At 41.6% G+C, this 25,727-nt stretch overlaps 1 protein-coding gene across 1 annotated transcript in view; it reads right to left on the bottom strand.

Moving 5' to 3' along the window:
* The window catches only part of SLC28A1 (solute carrier family 28 member 1), a 62,661-nt gene that overhangs the window by 28,982 nt on the left and 7,952 nt on the right, over positions 1-25,727 (bottom strand). Inside the window, exons 2-8 of the mRNA XM_007479225.2 lie at positions 14,536-14,638; positions 10,481-10,569; positions 8,230-8,321; positions 6,992-7,175; positions 5,310-5,451; positions 3,788-3,901; positions 1,983-2,060 (exon numbers count right to left, since the gene is read on the bottom strand). Of these exons, the coding sequence (XP_007479287.2) occupies positions 1,983-2,060; positions 3,788-3,901; positions 5,310-5,451; positions 6,992-7,175; positions 8,230-8,321; positions 10,481-10,569; positions 14,536-14,622 (786 nt within the window). The 5' untranslated portion in view covers positions 14,623-14,638. The remainder of the gene's footprint in view (positions 1-1,982; positions 2,061-3,787; positions 3,902-5,309; positions 5,452-6,991; positions 7,176-8,229; positions 8,322-10,480; positions 10,570-14,535; positions 14,639-25,727) is intronic.

Genomic DNA, 25,727 nt, shown 5'->3' with positions numbered 1-25,727 from the left:
TATCTGTTTGGTAAGTAAATGGCACTTGAGTTTGAAAATGTCCTCTCTTTTTAAAGATTTATACATACATAACTATGAATAAAACAGTAAATGCCTCCCAAAAGAAAAAAAAAAAACTAGCAGCAATGCAATGATCCAGGACATTTCTGAAGGACTTAGGAGAAAGAACACTATTCACATCCAGAGAAAGAATTGTGGGAGTAAAAATCCAGAAGAAAAACAACTGCTTGATCACATGGTTCAATGAGGATATGTTTGTGGATGCGGATGTAGACGCTAAATGATCACCCTAGTACAAATATTAATAATATGGAAATAGGTCTTTGACCAAAGGCACATGTAAAACCCAGTGGAATTGTGCATCGGATATGGGAGGGGATGGGGGAAAGGGAGGGAAAGAACATGATTTTTATAATCCTGGGAAAATGCTCTAAATTAATCAATTAAATAAAAATTTTAAAAAGAAATAAAAAGAAAAGATAAGCAAAATGATTTCAGAAAAAGCAGGAAAGTTCTATATAAATGGATGCAGAGCAAATAAGCAGAACCAAGAGAACATTGTACACAGTAATAGTAATATTTTATATTATTTATATATATATTTGCATATATAGTATACATATTATATATAATAATAGCAATGATCAACTGTGAAAACTTGTCTGCTCTCAGCAATGCAATAATCTGAGACCATCCTGAAAGACTTATGACAGAGAACACTATCCACTTCCAAAGAAAGAACTGAGGAGTTGAATGGATATGAATCAAAGCATGCTATCTTTCACATCAGTGTATTTTAGGGTTTTTGGGGGGTTTTGTTTTGTATGAGTGCTCTTACAACATAATGACAAATATGGAAGTGTAGTTTGCACGATAATACATGTATGACCTAGATCCAATTGCTTACCTTCTCTGATTAGAGAGAGGGAATGGGAGAGGAAATGATTTGGATATTATGATTTTGGAAAACATAGGTTGAAAACTATTGTTGCATAAATATGGAAAAATAAACTATCTTTGAAACAAAAAATAATAAAATAAAATGAAAGTCTCAGACTAGATGATCTTTGAAGTTTCTTCTATTTCTTGGTATTATAAATGCATGTGTATGATTGTTTATTAGTTGTTCGATAGTGTTTGACTCTTTGTGACTCCATTGGTTTCTTGGCAAAGATACCAGGGTGGTTTGCCATTTCATGCTCTAGTGGATTAAGGCAAACAGAGGTTAAGTGACTTGCCCAGAGTTATACAGCTAGTAAGTGTCTGAAGCCAAATTTGAATTCAGGTCTCCCTGAGTCTGGACTCATTTTGTCCATTGAACCACCTCACTGCCTCGTATGTATATTTAGATTTAATTTATGATCAGAAATCTGGGCTTCCTGTATTTAGTTGTTATGTTTTTTGTTTTTGGTTAAGTAACTTAATGTAAGGAATGTCATTTGAGTTCCTTTCAAAATTGTATAATTGTGAAATAAATATCTAATTTTGTTTTATTATGATGTTAACTTTGTGTTAATGCTTATATTGGTGAAACCTCTCTGGGTTTCTCTGAGCTCCCCAGCATCACTTTTTGTAATTTGTCATTGAATGGAACACAGGAGTTAGCAGGCTTGTTGATGAGTCTAGGACAGAGCCATTACCCAGGGTCCAGAGCCAGGACAAAGCATTTGTGCCCTGCAGGAGAGTTCTGGACATCACCTCCTCCCCTGGGGTCTCTGTGGAGGCGGCCTGTGAGCCTTCTCCCCAACTGGCATGGGGTCACACCTTGATGTTTGCAAAGGGGGGGTTATGCACTTTTCTCTCATTTGGTCTTCTCAGTTATTAGCCTGTGAAGTGGGGGCTTCCAGATAGCCCCCAGACAGCACTGTTCACATCCAAGCCCACCACTCTCCCCATCCTGGCCCTGGCTTGGCACATCACTGAGCCAAAGTATGCAAGAACTCAATTTCTGGCTCTCCCATATCAAGAAACGCAGACCTGACCTGAAAGGCAAAGACATCCTTGACCAGCGTGTCCCCAAAGACAAAACTGGAACCAACTGTCGTATAGTCCAGGAAAATCTAAGGGAGAAACAAAGAAGCAAACAAGTCCAGCATGAAAGGAGGAAGAAACAACTTGCAGGAAGGAAAACTGCTTTTCCTGCCTCCAGAGCTCCCTTCCCACTGCCCAGGGTGCCCCCAGTTAATGGTGGGAGGCTTGGGACCCTCTCCATGACTGCCTCTGACTCCCAAACATGCTCAAGAGATAACTGGGCTTTGTCAGGAAATGGTGCCTTGGTTGTCCATCGGGCCAAAGATTGAGTTCTCTAATTCACAGAATCTCAGGTCTGTAAAGGAGGTTACAGGCTCACAAATTTAAAGCCAGAAGGGCCACTGGAGACCATGTGGTCTCATTTTATAGATGAGGAAACTGAGGCAGGGGGAGCATCATTGTCCAAAGTCATCTAGGTAGTAAGTACAAGAGGCAGATTCAGAGCCCAGGTCTTCCGACTGGAGCCAGAGCACCTTTATCTAGTCCAGCCCACTCCCTTTCCAGATGACAAAATGGGAGGCCGAGAGAAAGGGAATGACTTCCTTAAGGTCACACAGAGAGTTCTTGCATCTCCTCATTCTTGGCCCAGTTTTGTTTCTGCTCCATCACTCTGTCATTCAGCCAAGGGCTGAAAGGTTTGAACCTCCCTTCTCTAGGCAAAAAAGCTGTCTTGGATGCTTCTCATTCTCTAGCTGAAGCCTAGAAAAAGTCCTGGATCTACCCCATTCGTGTGACTATCTGAAGATCTCTGCCACAGGAAAGATGAGCTAGATTCTTCTTTTTAACCCTAACTTAGTAAAAACTCATACGTTGAAAGGGCAAGCACTAGGCAAACAGGATGAAGTGACTTTGCCCAGGGTCACACAGATAGAGGTGAACCTGGGTGGTCCTGACTCCAAGCCAGGCTCTCTGGCATCCGAGCCAGCCAGCCACCCCTGGAGAAGCTTTAATTTGCTGAAAGCACATTTCAGACTTTACCCACCCTGATGTCCTGAAGAACCTAAGCTTCTCTTTCATCGTTCATCTCCAGGGCCCTGCTAGGAAGCTTGTTAGGTTCAGACCAGAAGACCAGACCTGGGAGCACTTCCTCTCCTAATATACTCAGTAGGTGCTTAAGAAATGTTTGTTGGATTGAATGGGACATCTCCATGGAAAGGGAGCTCAGGGGGGTCTTCTTATATCAAGAAGACTTTGGTGTCCTTCCAGGCTGGCAGGGATTCACACCTGGGCCTGCTAACACACTGGATGTCTGATCGCTAAAAGCCACAATGGCTACATTTGGCGAGTTCCATCTCTGAGTGGTCATTTTTTTTCCCCAGACACCAAATATACTAGTGGCTACCATTTTGCCTTTCCAACCTCTGAACTCTCTTGGGCCAAGAGATGGGGGATTATTCAGTACAGATACAAAACGAGAGAAATAATCATTTGTTCCTAGTCATAGAGAGAAGCAATGTCTCAATTTTCTCCATCTGCATCTTTTTACTCAGACTGGCCCCCCAGCACACAAATACACCCCTCTGCCCCCAGCCTCTAGTTATTATTAGCGGTGTGACCCTGAGCAAATCATATAACCCCGCTTGCCTCCATTTCCTTATCTGCAAAATGAGCTGGAGAAGGTAAGAGCCAACCACTCCAGTTATCTGTCCCCTCAACCTCCTGCCTTTTACAGACCTTGACTTTCTCAAACCCAGCAGTATCACAAGAAACCATCAGACTTCCTGATCCCCCCTAGCCAGGGCCCAGCCTGCCGCACCTGGATCTGGTCTCCCAGCCACTGGAATGCTATAAATCCAGGTTCCGTTCTGATAACAAAGATGCCGAGCACAAACTGCAGACCAAGGCCCCATGATACCGCTCTCCAGGACACCTAAAATACAAAAGAAAATGAGGCTAATCTTTTCTTGGCCTTGGCCACAAAGGGAGGGCCTCTGGGTAGCGATTTAGCACCCAGGAGCTCAGGGAAGAGCATGAGATGAGGTGGAGAGCCCATCAGAGAACACCAAGAAGCATTTCCCCCTGATCTCTTGGGTTCATTCATGGTTTGGTGTGATAGCTTTAACAGGGAGGGCCGAAATATGGAATCCCTCTGTGAATCAGCTGCCTAATCCCAATGAACTGGGGTGAGAAACTGAAAAAGCCAAGACTGGGAGATTTCCTAGTGTTACTTCCAACAGAAGATATCCAAAGGGGAACCATAGCCTGGCTTGAACCCAACGTGCCTTGTATGGGATTGAATCAAACTTGGCAATTTCTATGAGTCCTGTTTGGGTCCCTGCAATAATATTAGCCCCTTGGGAAAAGGAAGCAGGGGGACCCTGATATCCAAGCCATGGCTAGAGAACAAAGGAATCTCTTTCAAGAACTAAGGCATCTTCTCTGGCACAATATCCAATACCTTCGGAGCATGGGGGAAGCCTCCAAATCCAGAAGGTCCAACAGATGAACAACATCCTCTTGAGAGTTCCCTTCCTCTCAATGAAGAGGAGTTTGCTAGCAGAGGCTCAATAACCAGGGGTTCACAAGCACATGGGAGCACGAGGTCATAACCCCAACGGGGTTGAGCCTGCATCTTGTGAGAAGACCCTACCTCACCTTACAGTCATATACAGACATCAGCCAGAGCAAGAATAAGTTATTTTTAGAGTCAAATCGCCTCAATTGCTTCCCTTCTTACTGTCCCCATTCTCTCCCACTGTAAATTTAAATAAATCATTCTGCTATTTACCTGGCCATATATGAGGCCTTGGGCCCATTCCTGACTTTTTCTGGGTCTCAATGTCTTTGTAAAATGAGGGATTTAAACTAGATGGCCCTTAAGGTCCCTTCCATGTTTTGGTCCAGGATCCTATGACGAGCCATTCCCCAAGTCCCCTTCTAGCTCCATAGGCCAACAATACAGCTAGATAGGGAAGAACTCATCCGCTGGCCACTTCCAGTGATGGATGGAATACATATAAGCAGCTCAACACCTACAGAAGATGCCCCAGGAGCCAAGCTCTAACATGCTTAGCCCCAGGCTAAGACAGACTCTGGTTCTCCATAATTGTTTCATGACCCCCAAATGATACCTTCCTGCACAGCCTCATCCTTCAGGGATCTCCCCTGACTCTTGGCTATTTGAGTTGTGATGGGGAGAAACTCACTAGTCTAGTCATAGGATAGCAGGTTTCTCCTGACCAAAGAGAGCCTTGAGGAGTTCATGAGAAACCACTGGAAAGAAAAAATATTCAATATCTCTCCCAGCCAGCCCCCTGTGCCCAGGCCTGTACACTCACTGAGAGGTGATGTTTCGAGCAGGCAAAGAGGAGGAAGATGAACATGCAGATGCCAGCAAAGGACACCAGCTGTTCCGGCCGTTGGGAGGTGTCCAGAGCCAGCCACAATACCAGGCCCACCAAAGCAGCCGCTATTAGGCACCTGCAGATGAAGTACCAAGGAGGGTATTACTCACTACCATGGATAAACCCACCAAAAGCTTTGCCCCGGAGGTGCCAGCTTCCAAGAGGATCATGCTTCCCTCATGTTCGTCTAGAACAGGAGAAAGTCCCATCATATGCCTTCCTGCTACTAAATCCAGAATTGTATTTAAGATTTTTCCAAAGCCTATCCCGATCAATATTCAGACCTAGCTGAAGGACGGTACCCGTGCAAAAAACCCAAGTATGAATGCTGCCTAGGAGAGAAAGCAGAGTATAAGTAGGCTGCTGAACATAGAATCAGGAAACAACTTCCACCTTTACACTTACTAGCTGTGATTTCTTAAAAAAAAAAAAAATTAAACCCTCACCTTCTGTTTTAAAATCAATGCTGGGTATTGGTTAGGTTAGGGCTAGGCAATGGGGGTGAAGTGACTTGTTCAGGGTCACACAGCTGGGAAGTGTCCGAGGCTAGACTTGAACCTAGAACCCCCCATCTCCAGGCCTGGCTCTCCATCCACTGAGCTACCCAGCTGCCCCCCACTAGCTAGTTTCTAAGAGCTGGTTTCTAAGGCAACTTTCAAGACTATGTTAATGGAGGAAATTCTCTGGCCTGTGGAATCACAGGACCTTGCCTGCTGATCTGTGCAGAGCGCTGAGATAAGCTTTGAGGAGGAAACTCGATGTAGATAAGAGAGGTCTTCTGCCCCCATGGAGTTTGTCCCTATCTGTGGCAGGGCAGGACAGGTCCGAGGAGCCGGGTCCAGAGGGCACTTGGGCGATTTCAGCTGTGTTCTGATTCACTGTGGCCCAGGAATGTTGCCAGTGAAGAGTCAGGTGAGGAGGTCAGTCAACACCTGGCCAGTCTCCAGCTTCTGGCATGAGCCTTCTACATCCCTCTCATACCTTGAGCGCCGGGCATTGCAGAATAGTACATTCCAAAGGGGGTGAGGAGAGGCGGCTGTCCCCACTGAGCAAGCCCTTTCAACAGCAGCAGGTTTCATCAGAATATATGTTGAGGACAGGGTCAGCAGTCCTGTTTGTTGGGTGTTTCTCCCTTTCCCTGCTTGTCCATTCTCCAAGTCACAGAGTCCTTAATGATATACTCAGGGCCAGGGCCTCAGCACCCAAGCCTGCAGATGCTAATCCAGGCTGGCCAAGGGCCCAGGGGAATGCTGGGATAGGAGTCCGAAGCCTGAGGCTAGGCAGAGACAGGTGACGGCTCACTCTGAGGCCAAAGCAGGAAGCATTCAAGGTAAACCAAGATGGAAGAGCTTGGAAACCAACCTAGTTCTTACTGAGCCTGTGACTCACTAAGGGAAACCAGAGAAACCAAGCATAACTTGCTCAGATTCCCCATAGCGTGGGAAGACCAGTAGCGTGGAGGAAGCCAGAGTCCACAAAACTCAAACAAATGATATTATCTCCCCCAGGTGGTAGTGGGAGGGGAGGGAGAGGGTGCTGGGATAGCCAGCCCGGCGCTGGGGGACCCACTAAGAGGACACGTGGAAGGACAACCCAAGTGGCTTTCTCTTACTCACCGTTTTAGCCAGAGTTTCAACGTTGGATTATTGAGGGGCTTCAGAAATCTTAACAGCTTCTTTCCCCAAAGTTTCTTGAACAGGTTGTGGGCCATAAAGAAAAGGACTACACAGGTGAGGATGAACAAAGCCAGAGCTCTCTGGAAATCCAGGATACAGGCTGTCAGCAGGAAAGCAGCATAGGCTGGAAGAGATGAAGGGGTACAGAAGGAACTTCAGGGCCATGACTTCTCCAGAATTAACTGCAGGCCCTTACCTCCAGGGCGCTTGGCCTTTCTCTGCCCTTATGGAAGTTACAGGGGCAAAGAGAGTCGGAAACAGGTGGCTCATTTGGTCTCTGTCCAGTCTTGGGAAATCAAAGATTTAATCCTACAAGAGCAGAATCATAGATGTGGATATGGAAGGAACTTGAGAGGCCATCTAGTCCAATCCCTTGTTTTACGGATGAGGAAACTGAGGCCCAAAGAAGTGAAGCCCAAGACCACATAGCTAGCAAGCTGCAGAGATAGGTTAGAAAGTCATCATCTCTGATCAGAGAATCACAGAATGGGAGAGTTGGAAGGGACCTCAGTGACCTTCTGATTGCAAAGTCAATGCCTTTTCCACTATACTATGATATTAAAAGCAAAGACAGAATGTTAGGGCTGGAAGGGACTTTTGACACCATCTAATCCAACCTCATCTAATCCAACCTCTCCATGTTCTAGCTGAGAAAACTGAAGACAAGAGGATGAGATAATTTGTCCAGATTTACCCAGCTAATCATATTGGAACAAAAGCTAAAAACCCAGGTCTACAGGCTTGACAGTGTTCTCCCTGCCATTTAATGCTGTTCCTCAACCACCAAATAGGTAACAAGTCAATAAGTGTCTTTTGATTACCTACTATGTGCGAGGCACAGGTGAGGAATTCAAGATGAGCAAGGCGTAGACCTAGCTCTGAATAAACTTTGAGGTCTGATCGATGTCGAGGTGAGTCAGAGGGCAACAAAGGACAGCCCATATCAAGGACTTTGGGGAAGGCACATCGAAAGGGTGGGCTCATTGGGAGATGCTATAAAGGAGAAATAAGCAATGGGGGAAAGCAAAATAGAGAGAGAAAATTTGTGGACATTCCAGCATTGGCACCTTCCTGGGGACCAGAGCTGGAAGGAGTCTTTGGTGAACTTTGGACCAGGTATCAGTTAGGACGTGTGAAACTCCTCTGTGTCCCCAGAAAGACCAGATTCAGTGTCTCACCTGTACACACCAGGCCCAAGAGGATCCATCGAAACAATTCAGCATGGTGGCTGAAAAACTCTTTGGCTTTCAAAGCAGGCTGCAATCTTCTCCTACAAGAACCAAAAATCAGTGACTGCTCTTGCCCAACTCAGCTACTACTCCCACACCAGTAGCAATCCTGAGGATCTTCAGGTAGAACATGTTTAGTTCTGCAAAAAGCAATATGGTGACCATGTTGTACCAAAAGACCAATGTCAGTGGGCAGCACAGTAGACTTCACCTTAGGCTGAACTGAACAAACATCACCCAACACACACGCACACACACACGCACACGCCAACAACCCAACAACTCATATTCATCAGAAAAGGAACTTAAAGCCTCCAGCCTCAAGAACACTATCCTTCCACTCACATGTTCATATACATGTATATACATATGTGTATACTGAGACATAACATATATATAAGCATGTACATGTTGTAAAAATGGAGATTTTAAACCCTAGACTTCAATCCCCAGAAGTCATTGGTATTTCCCAGAACTCCCTATAATCTCACCCGAGTCTCCACCTGGGCGAGATCACAATTAGTATTTAAACTGGCAGTAACGCCTACCTCGCTGTCTTCTATGCTCTGCTTGGCCATTGTAATGATGTAGTAAGTAAGCTTTGAATGGGCTGATCAGCCCTGTGCATGTGGTTTCTTATTTTTATATTTTCTTTATTCCTTGAATTCTAATAATCCTTAATAAACCTCATAAAATATAATATTTTATTAGTAGAGATATAATATAATTTTTACAATGTGTAAATATTCTATACATATGTTTTATATCAAGTAAGGGGGTGAATGTGTATGTATATGCTAAATACTATGCTACTGAATATTGCATATATATAATGCATATATATAATATATACTTAAAGAATAAATGTTGACAGATGCTAGTTTCAGCAGATAGCTAATTGGTTGGCAAACCAGGGTAAGAAAAATGGTTTGGGGGATTACAGGAGGGTCAATACTGACAAGGACCTATGCAGATAGATCTCTTTGAGCAGTGAACAAATTTAATGAGTCAAGGTACACACTTTATAGGGAAAATGATGTAGACTAAGGGATTAGGTAAGCCTTTTGCAGGGATGATGGTTAGTGATAATTTACAATTTTAGTACAATAACTTAGTTTATCTCACCAAAACTTAGAGTTTTCTATAGGATAATAAGTCAAAGTATAACCATCCAGTCCAGAGTCACAGGGAAATGTTTGGCTTCAGTGGGTAGAACAAGAACAAGTAGGAACAGCAAAGAACTTATCAGGTGCTTTGGATGAGATCATATGTGCTTGGCTCTAGCTAGCTGATGGCTCTGATTTTATTGGGGCCTACTCTTACTACTGGGGGCTACAATATGTAGAGGATATAAATGTGTATATTATATAATTACATGTATGTGTAATAGATATGTGTATGTACATATATTTGATACATGTGATATATGTAGAATATATATATAAATACAGAGCCACAGTACTCAGTTTCCATGCTCTGATGGGGAATTTTATCTTCCAATCCTATAGGAAATATTATTTCCAACCCTACAATGGAGTCTTCTGCACCCCCTCCCCTGTGCCATATTTCCTTCCCCTCTGGAGAAATCCAGATAGACATTTCTGTCTATGATTCTCCTTCCTACAACCTACCATCTTGCAAAGGTCCCTGGAATCACCTCAGACTAAAGATCTGGCTTGTGAGAAGATGTTGGAGGTGATCTAGGTGATCTAGAGGAGTTGCTATGCATCACTGGAGTTGACCCCAACTCCCTATTTTTTTCAATCCTTGCTTTCTGGGGGTTTTTAACCCTTATCTTTTGTCTTGTTTATTTTTGCTTCACATGATCAAAATTCTAAGCTTTGACTCCAAGGCAGAAAAGCAGTAAGGACTAGGCAATTGGGGTTAAGTGATTTGCCCAGGATCACATAGCCAGAAAGTGTCTGAGATCATATTTGAACCCAAGACCTGCCATCTCTAGACTTGACTCTCTATCCACTGAGCCACCTAACCACCCTTCCTCCCCACTTCTTGGCAATTCCTCCTTGCCCATTTTGGAGTTGCCCTAGTCTGTTCTTATATCAAGAAGGCTTTGATGTAGGGTTGGAAGTTGAGGGAAAAAGAAATCAAGAAAATAGTAATAGAATCTCCTTCCCTCCCACACCCCCTGTGCCCACTTTGAGTGCTTGTCCCCATACAAACAAAGTTCTAAGTCTCATACCTCCAAAGTGGGGGGAGCCTGGTCCCAGCATCCACACCAGTGCCTCGCTCCTCATCCCACACATGTTCGCCAGGGTCCTGGATTTCCTCCTCCACACACAGAGCAGAACCAGACAATGAGAGAATAAATTCAGCAAGTATTCAACATGCTAGGTTCCAGAGGAAAGGGAAAAATATAAGTACCACGGAGGCAGCTGATGGTACAGTAGACAAAGCACAGGGGGGCTAAAACAAGGAATATCTGAATTTGAATCCAGCCTCACACAATTACAAGTTGGACACAATCTCTGTCTTAGTTTCCTTAACTGTGATATGGGGATAGTAATATCACCTACTTCTCAGGGTTATTGTGGGAATCAAAAAAACTAATATTTGCAACAACAAAAAAGTGCCTAGTACAGTGCTTGGCACAAAGTAGGCACTCTATAAACATTCATTCCTTTCCGCATTGTTCATGGGTACAAAGAGAAAATGCTGGTCTTCAAGCTGGAAGAACTCAGGTCACTTCCCAGCTCTGACACCTATTAACTATGGAACTGTGACTGAGTCATTGAACCTCTTCCAGACTCAATCTCACCTGTAAAATGAGGGTAGTAATAATAATAATAATATATATATACTCATATAATATTTTTATAATACTTGAAGCCTTCTTACTAGCTCTCTGAGGAATACTATCTACATAAAACATGCGTCTCTACCCTTCTGGAGTTCACAGGCTGGTGGGCAGATATGACCCAAGCAGAGACATATTATCCTGATTTAAGGGACGGTAACAGGTTTAGAGAGGATACATGACCTTCCCAGGGCTACACCATTAATAAGTAGCAGAGTCAGCCTCAAACCTGTCTACAGTCTCCATACTCTTCTCACCACACCATACTATTGACTTCATGTGGTTATTGTAAGGAACAAGGATGCTTGTAAATGTAAGGTGCAAGTCACACACTTACAGGAAAGGGTGGGGGTGGAGGGGTTGGCTCATTTGCCAAGGAAACTAAACTGTAAACATCAAAGTTGACAAGGACACAATTCTGAAGAGGCAGTGAAGAGCTTTACATTTCTCTTGCCATTCTGAAGACCCAAGTGGGTTCTGATACTAACATTTCTACTGTTTATGATTTGTCTTGAAAGAAATGTTGTGTCCTAGCTGTATGACCCTAGACAAAGTCAGAGAATATGAGTTCAAATCCCCCCCTCAGATACCTACTACCTGTAGGAGCCAAAGAGTCATCTAACCCTCCTTGGGCTTCAGGTTCTACATTTCTAAAATGAAAACATTAAAGTAAATGATTCCTCTATGTTATTGTTGGGTTGCACACGACTGTTCATGACCCCATTTCCATCTCTGGCTCATTTTACAAATGAGGAAACTGAGGCAAACAGGATAAAGTCTGTTTCTGGATTTGAACTTGGGAAGAGGAATCTGCCTGACTTCAAGCCCAGCACTCTATCCACTGTGCCACATATGTTTGCTTTATGTTGCTTCTTCTACACTATCCCTAATCGTCTCTGTGTGTCATACCCACTCACCAGCCTGTGAGCTCCATGAGGGTAGGGATAGTGTTTTCTGTAGATGTTGTAATTCCCCCAGGGCCAAGTGTTTAACAAATGTCTGTTGGGTTGAATGGAATTGGGTGAGCAGCAGTAGTTACAGGGCACTCACAAGGTAGTCCATTCCATTTTTTTAAATCTCTCATTTCTTCTGATTATTCCTATTCTTTGGCCATTTATCTACTGTGGAATTCCTTTTTTGTTCCAATACCTGAGGATGTAGTTCATCTGGGTGAAGTGAACAATTCATCGAGGGATGGCAGGTGGCCTTTACTATCTATCTATTTATAGAACGTCTTTTCACTGTTTCCAAATTTAACAAATATCAAATAAAATGTGCATTTTCATGTTGATAGTAGAATAGAAAAAGTGGATTGTACATGAATCTGTTATATACATCTTGCTTTTAAAATATTAAATAAACTCTATATTTAACTTTCAAAAAGAAAGAAAATCTCAAATTGTTAGGAAGTTATTCCTTTTATTTAGACATTCTGTTTCCCTGTAACTTAAACCACTGATATTAGTCTAGATCAATTCAACAAAGATCTCTTAAATTGTGAGCATACAAAAACAAAAATGAATGACCTCTTTCTTCATGGAGCTTACATTCTCCTGGAGAGAGAAGATATGTTTACAACCAATTAAGTACAAAGTATATACCAAGTAACATCAAGAGGGAATGGGAGAGGGGGGGTCCACAAAAACCTCATGTAGGACATAAACACAGGGATTGAGTTGCATTTTGAACTTAGCTCTTGATTCTACAAATATGATGTAAGGAAAGAGTATGTGCCAGTGATGGAAGATTACTTGTACAAAAACATGGAGACAAGAGATAGCATATTGTGAAAGAAAAATTGCCATCAGGCCACTTCGACAGGAACAGAGAGTCGATGAAGGGGAAAAAATGAGATAAAAATAAAAGTAAATGCCAAGCTAAATATTCCTCAACTGATATATGGCCAAAGGATATGAAAAGGTAATTATCAAAAGAAGAAATTCAAGTTATTGATAGCCATAATGAAAAAGCTTCATTTTATCAATAATTTTATTGTTGCTGTTCAGTTGTTGTATTCATTTCTTTGTGACCCCATTTGGAGTTTTCTTGGCAAAGATACTGGAGTGGTTTGTCATTTCCTTCTCCAGCTCATTTTGCAAATAAGGGAATTGAGGCAAACAGGATTAAGTGACTTGCCCAAGGTCACACAACTGATGCTGGATTAGAACTCTGCTGAGTCTTTCTGAACCCAAGTCTAGTGCTCTATCCACTGTACCACCTAGTTGCCATTCACAATTATTAGAGAAATGCCATTAAAATGACTCAGATTCCAATTCATACCTAGATCAAAGTTGACAAAAGAAGAAACTAACAAATTTTGATGGGGCTAAGGGAAAATAAGTATCTTAAATTACTGTTAGTGGAATTGGTACAGCCATTCTGGAAAGCAATTTGGAACTATGTCCAAAATGTCACTAAATCATGTATAACCCATCACCTAGTAATACCACAACAAGAAGTATAGGGAAGTAAAAAAAAAGATCAAAGAAAGAAGAAAAGTATCCATATGTTCAAAAATATTTATAGCAGCCCTTTTTAGAGTAGCAAAGAGCTAGAGATTAAAAAGGCAAACCACTAAAGGGAAATAGTTAAGTTATAGTATATGAATGTAATAAAATACTACTGTGCTATAAGATGATGAAAGAGATGGTTTCAGAGAAATCTAAAAGCACTCTTAGGTGCAGAATAAAATGAGCAGAACCAGGAGGACAATTTATACAATAATCACAACATTCTAAAGGCAAACAAGTTAACAAGTCACAATTCCAGAGGACAAATATTAAGGCATATTACCTGCCTCCTGTTGGAGAAATGATAGACTCAAGATGCAGAATGAACCATACATTTTTGGACAGGCAAGTATTTATTTTGCTTGACTTAAGCATGTTTGTTCTAAGGGTTTTTTGAGGGTTTGGGGTTTTTTGTATTTTAATTTGGGATGGGGATGATTTTAGAAAGAAAATGCTTATTAATGGAAATAAAAGTAAAATAAAATAAAGGCTTTTAAAAAATGTCTGTCTGAGGAACTTTATCCTATGGGAATAGGGAGCCACTAAATTTTTTTGAAGTAGCATAGACAGATTTAAGTTAGAGAACCATCATTTTGAAAGCTGTGTGGAGGGCAGAGGCTGAGGGCAGATTCTCCCTTCTGGACACCATTTCTTCATAACAGAATTTTTGCTTTTATCTTTGTGATCAAAATCCATGTATTAAGAGTCTTTGTATTCCTCACAGTGCCAATCATGACACTGAAGAACAAGTAGAAGGTCTTAATATTTGAATGAATGAATGAAGTGATAAAGGTAACATTTAGGTAGGAGGAGAAATGGTTTGAGCAAACATGATTTCTAATTTAAGGCATGGGGGTAGTGCAGGCAGGAGATTTAGAGGATAGAAAGGCTGCTGATGGTGAAAGCACCAGTGCAGGAGACAAAGATTACCATGAATTCTATTCCCAGGTTCTCCACACCATTCTCCAAGGTAGCAAGATGAATGGCCTTTTGTCTTCCATGTTTTTCGTCATCCATTTCCTGGTTCTTTCAGCTAAAAAATAAGACCAGGGGAAAAGATGAACTAAAAGAGAGGGTCTTTGCCCAGGAAGAGATCAGAGAGTTGACACTTAGTTTGGGATTGGTATGGATTAGAGGGAATAGGCAATGCTCATGGTTTGTATTAGGGGAGAAACATAAGGAAAGTTCATTCTTGTCTCTAAAGCCCAGACTTCAAGGACCCCTTTCTATTCCCAGAGCCTTGGGCAACCCATCTGGACAAAGACTTTTGGGCTTCTTCTACTTCCCTTAACCCAGAGCTTCCTGTAGACATTTGTTTCCTGAATTTTAGAAGAACAAACAAAAGCATGACTTCAATTAGAGTGTTTCAATAGGAAGGGCCCCTAGCAACTATCTAGTCTAAACCTCTCCTGCACTCCATTCACTCCAAAGCTTTATTAAACTGTAAAATATAACAATGTGTCATCTTTATATATGCATACCTTTGACTGAAAAATAGTACTTTTACTCCCAACCTCTTGTGTCCACCATGTTCATTGAGGCATCATATTGCCTCTCATTTCATCTAGGATGAGCTACAAATACACTACTCCATAACCATCTAATCTGATAACCAACCACTATGCTTCACATGTAACCTTTTGTCTCTCCTCCCTTTCCAATTATGGAAACAAAATCAAAGGAGCCCTGCCATGACTTCTAAAAAAGGTGTATCAGTCTATTTCCCTGTGACTCTTCCCCATCCCTATAATTTTCCAAAACAATATATTCACCTTGGATCACTACTTCCCCATATGTGCCTTCCATTAGAATATAAACTCATTGAGGGTAATAGCCATTGCTTTTGGCATTTGTATCCCCAGAGCTTATCATATGCTTGACTTAATAAGTACTTAATATCTTTTCATTCACTCAATCCATTGGAAAAAATTATTTTCTTAGAATAAATGTACAGCTTCAAGAAGGAAAAATAAGAAGGAAGACAATATTCAATGAGCTATCAAGAGTAGCCAAATCAACCCTTATTATCTGTAAAATAACAAATGTCTGAGTGTAAATGCCTTCAAAATGTTGGATGTCTTCAAATATTAACTGTTTCAAACGTTAAATGCCTTAAAAAATATTGCACAGAATTTCAGAAAAACCTGGAAAGAGTTATCTGAACTGATGCAAAGTGAAATGAGAAGCACCAGGAGAGTATTGTACACATTAACACCAATTTTGTACACTGTGAATGACTTAGGTATTCTAAGCAATATAATGATCCAAGACAACCCCAAAGGATTCAGGATGAAAAATGCTAAGAAAGAAAGAAAGAAAGAAAGAAAGAAAGAAAGAAAGAAAGAAAGAAAGAAAGAAAGAAAGAAAGAAAGAAAGAAAGAAAGAAAGAAAGAAAGAAAGAAAGAAAGAAAGAAAGAAAGAAAGAAAGAAAGAAAGAAAGAAAGAAAGAAAGAAAGAAAGAAGGGAGGAAGGAAGGAAGGAAGGAAGGAAGGAAGGAAGGAAGGAAGGAAGGAAGGAAGGAAGGAAGGAAGGGAGGGAGGGAGGGAGGGAGGGAGGGAGGGAGGGAGGAAGGAAGGAAGGAAGGAAGGAAGGAAGGAAGGAAGGAAGGAAGGAAGGAAGGAAGGAAGGAAGGAAGGAAGGAAGGAAACCAAGATGAAAACAAACGGAAAGAAACAACTCTTGGTACATTTCATCTTTGCTTTCCTACCTGACTCTTTCCCATTCTTCTTATAGGTCTATATAACCCCTTTTCCCTCAAAGGAAATATTAAATTGCCTGAATTTGGAATATGCATGTAAGATACAGAAGCACACTCACAAATACAGATGGATACTGTGCACACAAGGAGACACAATCACACACACACACACACACACACACATACCCACATATATATGCCTGTGAACCATAACATGTACATATACAAGCAGAAATAACTTCTTACTCACATATTATGAGCGATTAGGTCACACTGCTCAATGACAGAATTAAAGAGTCATATTATAGTCAATGAAGAAAAAACTAAATGTGACTGTGCTTTGCCCCTGTCTTCCCACATCTTTAGGAAAAGTCTGGTCAGAGTTCAGTAATCCCAGCAATCTCACTAAACAGCCACTTGCTTGTCATTCTACCATGATTCCATGAAGATCCAGGGACTCCTATGGGGTAGGTTTCAGAGTAGCATGGCATAGTAAATAAAGCTCTGGTGGATAATTAGCGAAGCCTGAGTTCAAATCCCACCTGTGACATATTCTAGCAATATGATCCTAGGCAAGCTAACCTTCTTGGGCCTCAGTTTACTCATCTGTTAAATGAGATTAGACTCCCTGACATCCAGTGTCCTTTCCAATATTAACTCCCATGTCTAACGCCTATCTCCTTTCTCTTTACTTATATTGTTCTCTTTCCTGCCTATTCAGCTTTTTCATGGATTCTCTATGAAATTAGACTCCATAGCAAATCCTAAAAAGCCTATCTTCTTTGAAAGGATCCCACTGGACAACAGTTTTGTGTCCTGCAAAGCTCAGTTCAAGTCCCATCTCTTTCAGGAAACCTTTTTTAATAGCTCTGGCTCACTAGGATCTCAGATCTAGAAGGGATCTCAGAGGCCATGTAGTTCAATGTCCTTATTTTACAGATGAGGAAACTGAGGCCCAGGAAGGTTAAGTGGTTTGTTTGAGGTTGCATAGCTAATGGACAGAACAGGCGGGATTTGAAACAAGACCCTCTAACTATAGAACTGGTGTCCTTTTGGTTTGACTATTCTATCTCAACTGAGTCACTTACACAGATGTTTAATCCTATTTTCCCTTGCAGTGTGTATGTGTGTGTGTGTGTGTGTGTGTGTGTGTGTGTGTGTGTGTGTGTGTATGTGATGAGCTCACCGAGGGTAGAACCTTATTCCTGGCATCCCACTTAGTATTTAGCGTAGAACTGTGCATATAATAAATACTTCAGTGTTGGTTTGAGAGGATTCTTGGAGTGGTTCCAGCTTTTGCAGCTACTAAGCCGCCATTTTGGCTCCATCCCCATTAGATGCTTTAATGAATGAATTTGATTATGCCTTGAGAGACTATCATTTTCTCCCAAGTCCTTGCCTGGACTACAGAGCTGCCACCATCCCTTTCTATTCTAAGCTTCTTCCGGGTCTTCTGTGCTATAATCACTCTCTGTGTCCTAGCTCCTTTCTCTCCTTGAGTGATAAAGCCATGTCCGACCTCTGGTCATCCCTGAGAGCGAGCTGAGTCTGGTCTACTATCTGCCCTGAAGAGACAGGAGTGGGAGTGAAGGATAAGGAGTGAGGCTGACTTCCAAATCATATCTCTGAGAGGGGGGACCTGTTCCTGTCACATCCTCCTTCGTTTTCCTGTCTGCCTTTATCTAAGCTTCTGTTCTGCAAATACCCCAGATAACTGGAATGTGAGGGGACATGCTGGCACAGCATCAATCTGCCTGGCTCCACCCCACAGCTTAGAGAAAGTGAGGATTTTCCACCTGGGTTTTTCTGAACAGTGACCTCCAAAGAGGGGACGGAGGGATGCAATGAAGCTGTGCTTTGATCCCAAAGAATATAGGGTAAAACCAAAGGAGAGTGCATTCCACCCTTCCTTGCTAGCCAGGCATGAGGCTTATCCCCAGGATACCCAACCTTTCCCCAGGAAGAGCTAGACTCTGCTCCCACTCCACACAAGTTCCTGGACTTCTCAGCAAGGCGTTGGCCTCTCAGGACAATTGAGTTACAGCTTAAACTTGAACTTGGACACCTAAAGCTGTAGTTGCCTAGGTGTCACTGGAAAATTACACACACACACACACACACACACACACACACACACACACACACACACACACCACTAAAAAACATGGAGACAATAACTCCAGGGTAATCAGATCCACAGAAAATTTCTTAACCAACAGACCAATTAAAAATGACCCACTCTCCTGTAGTTTTTACCTTTTCATTTGGCAGGAAATGAATTCCCAAAACTGTTTTAATGTTCTGGGTTGTTCCTTGGCATGATTCTTGTTTCTCTGAAATTACTTTTGACTTCATCCACAAACAAGATTTTTGTCAAATTTACTTTTGGACAATTTTTTTTAATAAAGATTGATTTGTTTTTATATCACTTAAATTTCCCCTTTTTGTATATGTGTGTTTTCCAGAAGAGCTATCCCTTATAACAAAGATTTTTTTTAAAGAAAGAAAAAAAGAAGGAAAAGAGGAAAAATCAGCAAAACGTGCAATAAACCTAAAAAAATCTGATAATAGATGCAATCTGCCATAACTGTGAAACCCACCCCTTAACTGCTATAAATATTTTGGTGTATATGGTGCTTTTCTTTTTATCATTGATTCCCTTGGGTTAGATATGTAGCAATGTATCTCTGTGTCAAAAGGTGTGGATATTTTATCCACTTTATTTGCATAATTCTAAATTTTTTTCTAAAACAATCCTGCTAATTCACAGCTCTACCAACAATGCATTAATATGCTCCTCTTTCCACAACCCTTCAACATTGACTATTTGTTGTCATTTTTGACAACTGACTGGGTGTGAAATGAAATATTAAAGCTGTTTTGATGAACACTTCTTTTTTTCTCTCTCTCCCTCCCCTTTCTCCCTCTCCCTCTCTCTGTCACTTTCCCTCTCTCTCCCCTTCTCCCTCTTCCTCTTCCTCTCTGTCTCTTTTTCTGTGTCTCTCTGTGTCTGTCTCTCTGTGTCTATGTTTGTCTCTTTGCCTGTCTCTGTCTCTCTCTCTCCCTCTCCCTCCCTTTCTCCCTCTTCCTCTTCCTCTCTGTCTCTCTCTGTCTCTGTCTGTCTGTGTGTCTGTGTCTATGTCTATCTCTATCTCAACCTCCCTCACAATCCCACCTCACTCTCTTTCTCCTGAGTATCTAACTTGTCCAAACTGGAAATACATCAACCACTCATGGGCCCAATCCCAGTGCTAATTGGCATGAAAGATTCCACCTGTTATGTTTTTCACTTGGAACAGCTTACCCCTTTATAGGCAGCAACACTCCCAGAAGGTCACCATACTGATGTCAGACAGTGTGGAAACCAGATGAGTTTTAGCCATAAAACAGGTCAGAATTCCCAAACTGAACAATCCACCAGCCTCGGCCTCTTCAGCTGAGTATAGTTAGCCGTAATAACAGACATGGATCACCTCATGCACCTAATGCATTTTTCTTATTATTCATGATTTAGAATTTTTCTCTATGGTTGCTAATGATTTGAAATTCTTCTTTTAAGAACTATTTGTTTATATCCTTTGATCAATTAATTCTTGGGAATGATTTTCAACCTTTTGTATTTCTATTCATTGCCTTTTTATCTTAGATGCCAAGCCTTTATTGAAGAAATTTGATACAAAGATTTTCTTTCTCTTTTGACTATTTCCCTTCTTTATGCCAGATGGATTAATTGTGTTTCTACAGAAGTTTTCAATTTCCTGTCATCAAAATTATATCTTTTATCTTTTATAATTGCCTCTATTCCTAGTTAGGTTTCCTTTGACCAACGTCTACTAAAACTAGGAAACTCTTCTTCTGGGACCTCTTTCAAACTGTTTCTTTAGATAATGCTCTTAGAATTTCTTCCTTGTGTTTCTGCAGAATGGAATGACCAACAGTTATTAACCCCCTGGAGGCTAAATAGTTGTCTCAATTCAAATTTGGGATCCTTGCTAATGTACGAAAAGTAGCAAGCAGAGATGGGTTTGGGTCTCTTGGGAGGAACAAGTCTAAAGTGGGAGCCTGAGTGATTATCCTAATTTTGCTACTAATTTCATGCATGATCTTAAGTGAGTTATTTCCTTCTCTAGGCTACAGTGTACTGATCTACAAAAGGAGGAAATTGAACCAAAAAAGCTTTGTTTTTCCCACTTCTAGGACCAGGTTGTGTAGTTTTGTGGAGGAGATGGCTAATCCTCTTCCCCTCCCCTTACCTAGGTGGAAAGACACCTGGATAAAGTAAAAAGGGGCAAAGGGATGAATTTTACAAGGGAAAAATGAGGGAGATAAACTGGCCATGGTTAGGAACAGGCTTGATTTTATCCCCAAACCCCTTTTCCTTTGGTAAGTCTGCAACAAGGAGGTCAGACTCTTTGGTGATGAGCAGGCTTAGGGAAGGGAGGGAACGGTGAATAAATCCAGAAGGGATGATGTAGGAGATGTGGCCAAAACAAAGCATGGAGCTAAGGCAGAGCCAAAAAGAAGGGGCAACAGGAGGCTCCTAGGACTTCCCTCATCCTACCACCTTGTCTGCCCTCCAGCAGAGGGAGAGGGAGATTTGAGCACCTGACTGTGATCCTTCAAACTCTTGAGACTGGCCTTGCCTGTAGACCAAGATGTCTAGGAAGAAACTCACCTACATTGGCTATTTAATGTATTTAGTTTTATTCTTTTTCAAAAATTTTGATTACAGAACTATATATGGTATGTTTGGGGGAAATAACCTCAACGGAAACCCAGCAGGAATGAGAGAGGGCAGGAACCTCCCAAAGGAGAAATGGGGGCTGAGCCAATAAGAAATTTGCCTGGATATATCCATACTCACTACATGTTAGGTCACCTAGACAAGTCCTGCCACTTATAAAGGGACACAGTGAGCTGGAAAGATGTAGACAACCAAGGCTCAGTGGGGATACAGCTAGGGGCCTTAAGTCAGGAAGACCTAACTCGGACACTTACTAGCTTGTGTGACCCTGGGCAAGTCACTTAACCCTGTATGCCTCAGTATCCTCAACTGTAAAAGAAGCTAGAGAAGATAATGGAAATGTCCTGGCATATCTGCCAAGAAAACTTGTCACTTTCAAATCTAAACTCCACATACATCCTTCCTCCCAATCCCTATGCTCATCTCTTAATTATAATGGCTGGCATTTTATATAGAGCTTTAAGTTTTACAAAACACTTCTTCACATTGTTAACTCCTTTGACCCTCACCACTCCGTGAAATAATTGTATCATTATCCTCATTTTACTGAGGATGAAGAAACTGAGGAAAACAGAAGTTAAGTGACTTTTCCTGGGTCACACAGCTAGTAAGTGCCTAAAGCTGTATTTGAGCTCAGGTCTACATCACTGAGCAAAAATGCTTTTTTAAAAAAAGGATGGAGTGAATTGCTAAGACATATTCATGCTGTCTTTATCACATGGAATAGTTGACATCACACTAAGCTTTCTTTATTAAAAACTGATCTGGTTTCCTTCACAAACAGTCCTGTTCGCTTTGTCCTGAAATTAAATGAAGTGGAATGGAACAGAAGGCATTATGGGGGGAAGAAAAAGAAATGTCAAATATTCCCCTCCATCACCCCCAAACCCAGCTGTGTCTCCTGGCACTTCCACTGCTTGAACTCCTGTACCTGTTTTGACCCTCCCACATCTTGACCTTAGTCAAGATTTTCTCTGTTTCCCTGCCATTAAACAGTCTCCCATCCATGATCTCTAATGTTGCCATTTTAAATTTAATTTCCAGTGCATTTATCGAATAGCCATGTATATTTTGTACAGTTCCATGCCCTGTGGAGATTGAGCTGTTTTTCTTACCTGCGTGGTTTGGGCAGGAACTTTAATCTATTCTTTTCCCTGGCACGAAGAGGAATGAGTCTGGGGGCGGTCAGATCAGTTTTCCTCTCAGCAGAAATAGCAGCACTCACAAGAACAATTCCTAAAGAGTTCGGCTTTCCATGGCCTCTTTCCTGAAGAAGGCACATTCAGGGACACCTTCCTCCAATAGGGACCTTCATCTATTTCCAGGCTCTAAGAATCACAATCTTTAAATATTCACTGAAAGAGATCTATCTCTCCCTCTCAGAGTGAGCCCACACCTACAGCCAGTAGAATCAGCTTAGGACGAATTGCTAATTAGCTGAGCCCTGGAAGCTTGGCTCGACTTCTGGTTAACTATCATCCACTCCCTGGCCCATGATCTGGGTGACTAATCACTGCAAATGGCAGTGGGGCTCCAGGAATTGGTTGGCACCGTTAATATAATTAGGTCTCCTATGTACTACTATGAATCTTTATTACAGTTCAAAATACAAGTCCAATACACTCAATTGTTGACTAGGATGGAAATGGTCACTGAGAGCATTAACCATAGGGTTGTCCTGGTCGAAGATCTATGTTTAAATGTCCTTTTGTTTGTGGCCAGTACCGGACTGGGCACACTATTTGGGGCACCCCCTTAAGGAATAAATAAATGGAAAAAAGGCATTTATTAATCATTTGTTATGTGCCAAGTATTGGCGGCACAGTGTTTCCTACCTTATGGGCTGGCTCCCAAGTTTCTGTTCTCTGAGGGTACTTTACATCCTGGTGTCTCCTCAGCCTCCCTCTTATCCCCCTTTGATTTGGGGCATGGGCAGAGCCCTACCAAGGTCAAGCAACCGAAATATCTTTTTTCCTGTTTTCCACCTGTGTTCCTTCTTGACCAAATTAAATAACAATAATACTATAACCCAAAAGAAATCCATGACTTCACCTACGATTACTACCCACTTTCCAGACCAAATGGAATCAAGATGTGACCTATTCAAACCAAGGAAGTTGGAGGTAGTAGTGTGGTGGTAAATGTTTAGCAATGGGATCAAATATGACTCATGCTTTTAAGTTTACTCTGCATTATTAACACTTTCACTTTCTTAAGTCTAGAGAAGCAATAAAACAATAAATCAAGACCTGATTTTTAAAATTTGCTCCAAGTTATAAATGTTTACCCTGAAAATTAACATCATTCCTCAACCGGTATGAGGTAGCTTCAGCATACCACTAATTGTGGGCAAAGTTAACCCTAAGATTCAATGGAACTTTTTTTTTTTAATTCTTACCTTCCATCTTGGAATCAATACTGTGTATCTGTTCTAAGGCAGAAGAGTGGTAAGGGCTAGGCAATCTGGGTTAAGTGACTTGCCCAGGGACACACAGATGGGAAGTGTTTGAGGCCAGATTTAAACCCAGGACCTCCTGTCTCTAGGCCTGGCTCTCTAACCACTGAGCAATCCAGCTGCCCCCTCAATGGAACTTTTTAAGTTTTCTCCAAAAAACTTCTGAACTAGATGTCATACAATATCAACTGAGGGTTCCTCTCCCTATCCCTCATCCCTGGCACCCCTAATGAGAAATTCTTAGAAGGGGAAACTTCTACTATAGGAAATGACTAGAAACCAGTCTTTTCCCAGGAACTGATTTGGGTTCTTAGTGTGATTGTCCCTTTGATCCCTTCTGGTCATGTGGAAGAAAAAGAAGGAAGATCTCCAGAAAAATTATAATTTTCACTCCCAAATCCAGTAATTAAAGGATAATTTCCACAACTAACCCCAATTCCTTTCTTACAACCATCTCTTGCCTTCCCATAAAGCCCCCTATACCATAACATGGTATGACTAAAGAACTGGACAAACCTGAGAATTAATGGCCCCTGCCTCATGGTCACACTTTTTCCTACAAATTTTAGGTACCGTGACACAAACATATGGAAGGTGTTCATTTCATTGATACAAAGAAGGAGTTGGGAGTGGGAGGTGGCATTCGGGGATTTTTTTTTCCTTTTAAACATTATTTTATTTGGTCATTTTCAAACATTATTCATTGGGGAAAAAGGGGGATTTTCTTAAAGACAGTTTAGCATTGCCCACAAAGGATTTTCTTAAAGACAGTTTAGCATTGCCCACAAAGAATGAAGCCCTTATCCAGTGGTCTGTTCAATGATTTAACTTAATATCTGAAGGAAAGTCTTTTAGAGAACTACTGCACACACAATGATCTGTCTATCCATTGAAATAGAGGACGTTCCCTTTGTTCTAACTCTAGTCATTTGAGACATCAACAAAGGGTTGATTTATTAGTATGACCAGGCATTGCCAGATGAGTCAACAAAGAAAATTCTCCCTAGGACAATGTTGAAGATTACTTTGAAATACACTCAGTTCTTTGGCAGCAGGTGGTACCACCACTGACACCTAAATTGATACCTATACCACAGGGGGAACCAATCTGGAGCAAGGGAGCAGATAGGATTCTTTCTCTTCCCACAATGAAGGTGACTACTGCCAGATACCTCTTAGTTCCAGTAGTCCTTTGTTCCTGAGGAATTGAAGGTGGTTTCTCCAGGTCTATCATAGGATCATACATTTAGTCTAGACAGGTATCAGAAGTTATTAAGTTCAACTTCCTTATTGCACAGAGTTATGGATAACTGAGACCCTTAAAGGTTAAATGACTTGTTCAAGGTAACATGGACAATAAGTACCTGATGTGAGATTTGAACCCAATTCTTCTTGACTCCAAATCCAGACCTCTCTACCCATTACACCATATTTGTTTCCTATTAATGAGCAGGAACAAGCCCCTCTCCTCCTCTCCACTTCGGTCTTGTAAAGGAGTTGAACTATTTACCTCCCCATGGTTAGCAGCCAGTGGAATGGTCTTCTTTCAGCACCCCATCCCTCCCAATCCTCCTCCTTCCAGATCCATCCAAATATGTCATTAGGTTTGGTGGAGTATGCCTTGGATTCCCTCCCACTGATGGGGTTTACTTCATAGAGTTCATGATCCTTGGCTTTAACTGATCCCAAGTCCCCATATTGGGCCATCCCAACATTCTGAAGGTTCTCTTCCTCTTAATGACTGATCCTCCAAAATCATGATGCCATTGTTCTAGGGCCTAAGGAATGATTCCAATCTGTTTGGAGTAGGAATTGTAATCCATTCTTTTCTCTGAAACATTGGAGGCATGAAAAGATGAGATTTGATTCAGAACATCAATTTTACTCTTAGTCAAGTGGTAGTTACATGCAGGATAAAGAACACAACTTTCCACAGCCTCCTTCCCTAGGAAGGTCTGCTCAATCAAATGCACACACACACATACACACACACACATATACACACACAACCCAAAGTAATAATAATAGTTTACATTTCCATCTCACTTTAATGTTTGCAAAGTGGTTTGCATTCATTCATTTTATCCTCCTGACAATTGTAGATTGTCACTTCTTCCCATTTTACATATGAGGAAACTGAGGCACAAGTAGGTTATGTGATTTGTCCAAGATCACACAGTTAGTGTGAGCCATGATTTGAGCTCAGATCTTCCTGTCTCCAAGTC

This window comes from Monodelphis domestica, chromosome 1 (assembly GCF_027887165.1).
Source record: "Monodelphis domestica isolate mMonDom1 chromosome 1, mMonDom1.pri, whole genome shotgun sequence".
NCBI lineage: Eukaryota > Metazoa > Chordata > Mammalia > Didelphimorphia > Didelphidae > Monodelphis > Monodelphis domestica.
Note: the sequence above shows the minus strand (reverse complement) of the source record. Positions and strands in the feature narration are given on the sequence as shown.